The 8,527-nt window shown below is 43.1% G+C and overlaps 2 protein-coding genes across 2 annotated transcripts; both read left to right on the top strand.

Moving 5' to 3' along the window:
- The first annotated feature begins 230 nt into the window (after nucleotides 1–230).
- LOC128305428 (uncharacterized) lies at nucleotides 231–4,329 on the top strand. The gene is made up of 6 exons (XM_053042864.1): nucleotides 231–510; nucleotides 635–2,331; nucleotides 2,399–2,470; nucleotides 2,541–2,735; nucleotides 2,802–2,937; nucleotides 3,006–4,329. Exons 1-6 carry the CDS (start codon nucleotides 231–233, stop codon nucleotides 3,122–3,124), a joined length of 2,499 nt encoding a protein of 832 aa, XP_052898824.1. The 3' UTR covers nucleotides 3,125–4,329.
- A 781-nt stretch (nucleotides 4,330–5,110) lies between these two features.
- On the top strand, nucleotides 5,111–6,561 carry LOC128305430 (testis-specific serine/threonine-protein kinase 4-like). Its single transcript, XM_053042869.1, has 4 exons — nucleotides 5,111–5,315; nucleotides 5,387–5,556; nucleotides 5,695–6,139; nucleotides 6,223–6,561. The coding sequence occupies exons 1-4, from the start codon at nucleotides 5,178–5,180 to the stop codon at nucleotides 6,376–6,378; spliced, it is 909 nt and encodes a 302-aa protein (XP_052898829.1). The 5' UTR covers nucleotides 5,111–5,177; the 3' UTR covers nucleotides 6,379–6,561.
- The last annotated feature ends 1,966 nt before the right edge of the window (nucleotides 6,562–8,527 follow it).

The following is an 8,527-nucleotide window of genomic DNA, read 5'->3' on the forward strand; positions in this document are numbered from 1 at the left end:
GTAGTTTATGTTTTCTAAAATAAACAATATTACATCATACATACTTGATACAAACAAGCGAATCGAACGGTGCTCCCGGTAAGGTGGTGGCAGTCAGATGCCAGTATTCACGACCGTAAATAGCGTTCATTGTTGTCGTAAAGCGTGATTCGCCTCGTCCCACGACAGCCCCCTTTGGGGACTGCGCCGAAGGGTCACCGGCGCTCACCACTACTTCCCGTTATCCGGCAATGGATAGCAATAAAAACAAGGAGTGCTGTTACAGCAACGGTGGCGGTGGGCTTACCGTAGTCATTGGTACGGACGGTATCGCCAAGGCGGTGTCTGCTGCAAAGTACCAGAATCAGTTCAACAACAACAACCTTATCGAGCAGGAAAACCTGATGCCACCGGTGCATGATCGAGTGTCCGGCATGGTGCAGGACGACAGCTCACCCTCAACGTTGCCCCAGCAGAATGGCGTACCGTCGAATGACTCGCCGGTGAAAGATAAAGTTCTTGCGGAAAATGGTAAGAAATGCTAATAGAGATCATTTCAGAACTAAACAACATATGTATATTGTTACGATACGCCAGCAATTGGTAAGAAATTCAATTTGAAAACATTTTTTGTGTTTTATGCTTCAACTTTCAGGCTCTTCCCGTCACTTCGCGTCCGTTTTTAATCAATCATCCTCATCCGTTCTTGCTGGCAGTGAAATTCCATCGGAACGATTGCTTCCGAATCTGCAATCATCCGTGGAATTTTTTATTACGGGCACTAACAACGTCACTAGTTTTAATCCTACCACAAACGGAACAGGCGCGGACCATCTCCGAACTCCTGGACAGGGGAGCAACGGTTACGTTCAACCCACCGTAGATCCTGCGTCCAATGGTACGGTAGTTCCTCCAGACAATGAATCATGTCAAGTAGATGTGGAAGTCCCTAAATTCAATGTCCACGAAGACTCTTGTCCACCGGATGAAGGTGATTTTTCGGACAACAATTCGCTCGGCAACTTGTCGTACGTGAGTGAGAATGGTTTAATTGAGGAAATCATTCTACTCCCGAATAATGCTTACTCCGATGATGATAATGCTTCCACGTCGGATGACTGCATCTATGCGTACCGTGGTGGAGAACCGGACGGTGCTGCTGGGCAGCTGTTAGACTTGCAGGGTGATTTGCCACCGGACGACGAAACGGATTTCCTCGAGATGGATTTCGATCCGGAACCAAGCTCCGAGATGGAAAATTTTAACAGGCAGTCGGATTTTATGCTCGGTTTGGACGATGATAAGTTTGCTGGCGTGCCGAGGCCATCAGACGGACAGGATAATGCTGGGAATGGAACGCGATTATCACCCATCGTTGCACGGTCCCCTACGACGCCGCAACATAATTTAATACACCATGAATCGGGTCCTTTTCCGATGGAAAACGAAGCAACATCACAGAAAGGAAATGACACGGGTTTACATCGTGTACCGGAATCAAACGATGCACGATCACTACTATCAGCTGCGGTACAAACACATTCTTCGCTGGCGGATGAGTCCATAGCGACAGCTACTGCGCACGATCAACGGGAGCTAAATGTTAACGTCGGGGAACGAAACAACAGTCTCGTACCAAGCGTGAACCGACTAGAAGCGCAAAAAACGGGTGCCATTCCAAAAAATGTTCCAATTCTGATGGAACGTTCTACGCCGACGGAACGAGAAGGTTTGCCCAGCACAAAGAACCTTCGACTAGAGCTTAGCCTACAACCAGACGAGCCGGGTTTGGTCGAGACATCGCATCACTACCAACAATGTTCTCAATTTTATTACAAATCTGCAGAGTTTGGTGCTAGCAAACGCTCGAAGGGAGTATTGGCAGAGTCGGGAGACGAAGAAACGCACTGTTTGGACTGTGCAGAACAAGAGTTCCTGATGCGGACGAAGCAAGATCCCACCAGACAGAGGTTTTGTAACGTTTGTAATGCAGCGAAACAGGAAGTTAAAGGACGATCGTTGACAAACGGTGCTGTGCGTTCTTATGCACGAGATAATACAGGGCGTGCCGAAACGCAAGGCTTCTTCTCGCAAGGATCAGACCGGGAACTACCGCAAGAAGACGATCATACGACGGTGGATGAGCTGTTGGATCTTCGTGCGGAACAGATCGTCTATGATACGTTGCATAAAATCAACACGTTAAAGGAAATGCCACCCATGGGTGGACTGGCGCGAGTTAATCGTTATCAAAACACAGGCAGCGTACCGAACGTGCCAGAACAGCACGTAGCAACCAAAACAAACAATTGCTGGTATGATCAACAAGTTCCGCGTGTCCGTGCTAAAAAGGTGAGTAGAATTGTCTTATTGGAATATTACTCGTTCGTGAATTTAATTGTATTCATTCTGTTTTTAGACGCAAGATGAGGAGCAGAGCGTAACGATATACACGTTTAACTGCAGTCTATTGACAATAATGGAATCATTGGTAAGAGAGAATAACATAATTGTGGTCTTCCTTTTTGGAACAGTTCTTTACCGATCGATTCTTCTCGTAGACATGTTTTGGCCTTACACCGAATCAGGAAGTGCTTCGGCAGTACTTTTACGACCAGTACGAAGTCGACACGTCCAAGATGACCATACCGCAGTATCTGCTTCACATGTCCAAGCGCGATTGCAACTACAAGAAACTGATCGACGCCATCAAATCAAGCTGTGATGATGAACTGTTGGATATACAATACTATCCGGTCAGTGGCGAGTTATAATGTGTTATTGGTCTACGGTGCTTATTAACCTTGTTGAACCGTTTTCAGCTTCATCCTTACTCGGACATGCCAGAAACAGTGGAAATTTGTTCCAGTGAGATTGCAAAACGATGGACCGCTAACACTAATTTGCGACAAATTATTCACTTTAAGCACAAACACTTTCACACGCTGAATGTTCTTGGTAAATGTTCACAGTTTTCTATGCCCATAGGCTTTATTATAATTAATATGTATATATATGTTTTGTAGGTAAAATTGTGAACATTCTTCGGCAGCCTTCACGTGGTCGGCACACCAGCCACATGATCAGTATACCACAGTACTACAAGAGCGGAATTGTCAAGATCCGGCGGATAGGCGTATGGTGAGCGGATTTGTCGCAAAAACCCACTAGAGCTAGTCAGCAGTAGCTGCAGGGATTAAAACAAACGCTCATCCCCACTAGGTCAATAAGCCAGTGATTTTTTGTTAAGGAACACACACCCGGTCCCCTGTTATTCACATTTGCCCTGAAGGCACCTGCAGAGAGGACGACGGCTGCCAGATGTATTATTGTATATTGGCAGGACAGACACATCACACATCAGTTTAGATTAGTTTGTATTTGTTGTTTACGCTTACGCGCGAACGGATGCGTGATTTTGCTCTGCCTATCGTCGTCGGTTCGTCGATCGCTTGATGCGGTTTTAATTAGTACTGGATTGCAGATACGCATAAAAGGGTACATATGTACATATTAGATAGAAACCTATTTATTCTACGGTACACCCGCGCTAGCTTGCTGCAAAACACAATGTGAAATACCCAGCCCCAGGAAACAGTAGGACCACAAAAGTGTGAAACGTTAATATGCTACTTTCGTAACACGGTTCGAACTATACTCCTGTTTCCGTACATTATCCACAATTCGGATAGGCCATACAATATTTTTCTTGCTTTGCTTTTTTCACAAAGGAACACCCCACACCTTAAAGCAAAGGAAAAAAAACACTACTGTGATGCAGTTTTACTTATGTAGTTTTGGTTTGTTCTGTGCTTCTACTCTGCTAGGAGTTGGTTGGCAAACGAATTCGTCTTTTGTAAAAGCTTATTTTTAAAATGTCGCTAGTGCAGTTAACCAAAAGAAGAATATAAATTCAGTGGCCTACAAGAATCCCAGTAAAAATTGTCTCATTTCCCAACAGCAAGTCCTCTGATCAGCAAATACTAGCAGGCAGCCAGCGGCACTACTCTACACCAATGCTTTAAAAAGACATGTAACACCACCCTCACGGTTATCCAGTATGCTATATTGCAAAACTTATGCATACCTCCTATTAGTCAACAATGAACCAATAATGGAAACGTATTGGGCAGGAAGGGCTAGAAACAATATCCCGTTTTTGATCGTATTATATACATTATACACGCGCGCGTATCATTTACACGAGTATGGCCAAAAACCATCGATCGTTTTGGGGGAGAAACAGCTTAGCACACACACATAAGGCCGCATCCATTGTACACGCGTCAGGGTGATCCCTTTCTAGTTTTCAAACTGTGAGACCCTGGTGTGATCATGTGAAGATCATTCGAAAAATGATAACAATAATAAAACAAATCAATACAAAATCAATTGTACGTGTTTAAAAGGGGAGTAGAATAGATTGCAAGCAAACGGAATTTTTGTCTACAATTGCCGCTGCTCCAGAATCGTACAAATCTGCAACAAATTAAATACAATTATTCAAAGGCCTGCTTGGACTGTGAAGAATTGGGTAAGTATAATATTGGCCTGCTACAGGAATCCTCTAATCAGCTCAAGACCGTGTGGCGTCGTTTGCCAATCTAATATCATGGTCTTTCTTGCGGACGCCACCAGAACCACCAGAGTATTTGATAGTTGTATGATAGTGTGGGGGTCAAAATTTGCATCGTACTCTCGAACGCGGCTTAGAAGATTACGGCAGTTTGGGACAAAACCCATGCCTCCGAGGCGTATGTAAGTACTGAAGCTGTATCTAAATTAGTCCTCAGAATCATACCTTAATTAGACCTCAGAAAAATAAAACCACAGTCTACAAACCATAAACTATGTGAAACATTTTTTTCCATCGGGATGTAAACCTAAGTTTCGTAAATGAAACTCCTGCTGCGCAAAAGGCTAAAATAAAATGAACCTTGCCACACTTTTTCATTTCGCACGTAATCCAAGTAGTGCATGGAGCCTAAACACAAAACAAAAAAAAATCACTTACCTTTGACAGGATCGTGTTGTCATTCCACAGTTTCTGTTTGGCAAGAAGGGAGGGATCTGTAAATTGTTCTCTGTAGTCGCTGGCGCAGCTAAAATAGTGTATTAAAATAAAAAAAACAGCAATATTTATCGCAAAATCGTTACATCAAAACCTCTACCTAGCGGTGTGTTGAGTAAGTGGTAAAATGGTAGAAACGCAGGCGCGTCTGCATGCAGCACTGCAGGAAACTCATCCCCGTACGTCCGATCCGCTAAATACACTTGCAAAGAATGGCTTCATCGCGATGGAAACGATTGGCAATGGAGCGTTTGCAATCGTAAAGGTAGTGGCATATGTTGTTATTCTCTCTGCAGGTTTACAGAACAATGTTTGACACTATTTCCTCTATTGTAGAAAGCGCGCTGGACCAAGCTAAATAAAGCGGTGGCTATAAAAATTATGTCTAAAACACAATTATCGGATAACATCGTGCAAAAGTATGTGACACGCGAGCTGGAACTTGTACGTACTTTACGCCATGAACATATAATCCATTTTTACGAAATAATAGAAACCAATATGAGGTAAGTACTACGGGGGTATGATAACGAACCATCATTCTTGGCAATGCTAAATGATAAATTTTAATCACAATAATCCCACACCACTCCCTGTTTTTTTCCTTTCCCTATTCCTGTGGTTCACCGTGTCGTGGCGAACAGGTTTTATATAGTTATGGAATATGCCGAAAATGGATCACTTATGCAATTAGTACGCGACAAAGAAGTCACACTGACGGAAGCGAGAGTACGTCGGTACTGCTGGCAATTGGTCGATGCCATCCATTATTTGCACGCGCACTTCATTGCCCATCGGGACATCAAGCTGGAAAACATAGTGCTTGACAAAAAAGATCGTGTAAAATTGATCGATTTCGGATTTTCCTGTCGGACGCGACAAGAGGGCAACGATCAACCCACCTTATTACGACCGTACCTGGCGGAATCGTGCTGCGGCAGTTACGCGTATGCCAGTCCGGAGTTACTGTGCTTGAAAAAGTACGATCCCATACCGGCCGATATTTGGGCGACCGGTGTTGTAATATACACGCTACTATATAGACTGTTGCCGTTCTCGTCCAACAATGATGCGAAAATCATGCGAGAGGTATGGATAATTAACTGTAAATACTACATTCAAGTTAAGAGGGCTATAATCAATGAACTTAAACTCTTCTGCCATTACTGTAGATTATAGGTAGAGGCGTACATTTTCATTCGAAAGTAACGGTCACCGATGAGGCGAAAGAGTTACTGAAGCAAATTTTTGTCCCGGTAGCGCTGCGTATACCAGTCGAGATCGTTAAACAATCGCTATGGTTCCATATGGAACTGGCCGAAGAGTAATTGTGCGAAAGGATGCGAATGAAACGAATATTTCCCGGGGAAAGTTATCCAAACATTTCAGTTTCATAAATGTCGTCTGTGGATAAAATAAAGCTTAGTATAAAACACGGTTCCTGTTACTTATTATCGCTGGCTGGTTAGTTGTAACTTCACAAACCTCAGTACAAAGCAATCTTAAACTGATACGCGATCTTTTACGGGTTAAATAAAAGATAATAAATTATTTGCGGGAAAATGAAAACCTTGACCTTGTTTTTTTTTTTTTGTTAACATGTGGTACGTACCTTTTGCAGAAAATGGTACGCCCTCCGTCCGTCGGTAATGGGAATCACAAAAACGTACACATCACCCTCCAGGGAGTCGAAGGTGATGGAATGTAATTGCTCTGGCAGCCAACCGGTACCGTTTTGATGGCCTGGCGGGAGATATTAACGCGCGAATAATGGAATTATTCATGAACAAACTTTAGCGAAACACGGAACAGGGACGGTTTGCACTTGGAACACTTTATTTATAGTGTCAACATATAATGTTCCCTGGCCGAGAAGTAATCTTTCACTGTAAACAAACAGTAGCGAACAAAACAAGTGCAGCTGATGGATTAATCGATCTTTAGTGATAATCGCTTTAGTAATTATTCTTTTACGACAGCTCGTTACCTGACGGATCTATCATTTACATTAGTTTTTTGGCTTTTCTTAACACTAAGATAGTTAAGAAATATATTCTTTATCACATTTTTTTAATCTGTACCTGTCAAAAAATTGACACTCTTTGATGTACATCGAGGACTAGCTTCACTAGATAGATAGTACTAGATCGAGTTCTACTAGAAATGTTTATTCGCTCATTGTTATCATTTATGAAAATGGTTTGCCGAAATCAATCACATTTTTCATCCTCAACTGAAAAGACTCCAATCTCCGTCGAAATGTTTTTATAGCCTAATTTTGTATTTTATATTAACAAAGTTAGACGTTGTACGAACAATCCATTCGATCGAAAGCTTATAAATCTTTCATTTAACAATTGAGATGCACTGAATGCAGCTTTTTCAAATGGAATACGAGACGAAAATTATACAGGACTTCTTTCTCCAGATCATACAAGCTGCTGTTGGTTTGTCGTGTACTGTATGTTTTGGGGAACAAATGTGAGTGTTGGTGCAGGTCACTGGCAATGGTACTTATTTTCCATGTGAATGGTACAAGAACGTGGTGCGAGGACAGTTTTTCCTTCCCCATTAGGGCACTACATTTTCTTAGTAAGAAATACAGATGTAACTTTACTGCTGTAGTACATCTGACTGCATAACCGTTTGCATGCTTCCTTTGCACTAATGTGTAAAAACAGGAGTTAATAAGAAATTAACAGAAATTAGTAAAAGTGTATCCAGTTTTATTTAAATTCGAACTGATTTATTGCGCAAGCACAGGACAAATCGTGCAAAACCATTATTGCCGATTCTCCTGAAGCTCTGAACCCTGCTGCCCTCCAACATATTGCTCAATAAATTGGTTAAAGTGAACCGGATCTAAATGGATCAAATGCATGATTCGTTTATCCAGTGTCCGCGGGAACCGTTGTGCGGCTGCTACACTTTACCTACTTTGTACCAGTGACCAGTGCCGTGCACGGCGGGAATGTCCCTGGACCGCGAAAGCAGTTTTCCCATCCGTCTTTGCCGTTCAATTTCGAGCTCGTGATTTACAGTCGACAATATTCTGCGGCCAACTACTGGTCCGTGTATTGTGCATTTTTTTTTTCATCGTCGCTGTCGCCATGCCTTACGCCTGAAAGATAGTTTTACGGGATTTGCTGAAAACCGAACGGATCGGGACCGGAAACGTTGGCGGAAAGGAACGAGTGTACGCTAGTGTGTGTGTGTGTATGTGTGTGTGTGTGTGTGTGTGTGTGTGTGTGTGTGAGGGAGTAGGTGGAACATAAATCTTGCCCGGTGATAAGTTGACTTTCACGTTCCGATCCGTTTGGCATCGGGTGACTTTCGAAACGTTTGGGTACTATGTGGCGCGCGATCCGGGTGCAAAACGGACATACCGGATTCGGATTTGTTTCTGCTGCCCGTGGCATGGGTCGGCTCAATCTGTGGTGTCCGGTTGCACAAGTTCGATGTCAAAGTTGCTCCAAC

Source organism: Anopheles moucheti, chromosome 3, assembly GCF_943734755.1.
Source record: "Anopheles moucheti chromosome 3, idAnoMoucSN_F20_07, whole genome shotgun sequence".
NCBI lineage: Eukaryota > Metazoa > Arthropoda > Insecta > Diptera > Culicidae > Anopheles > Anopheles moucheti.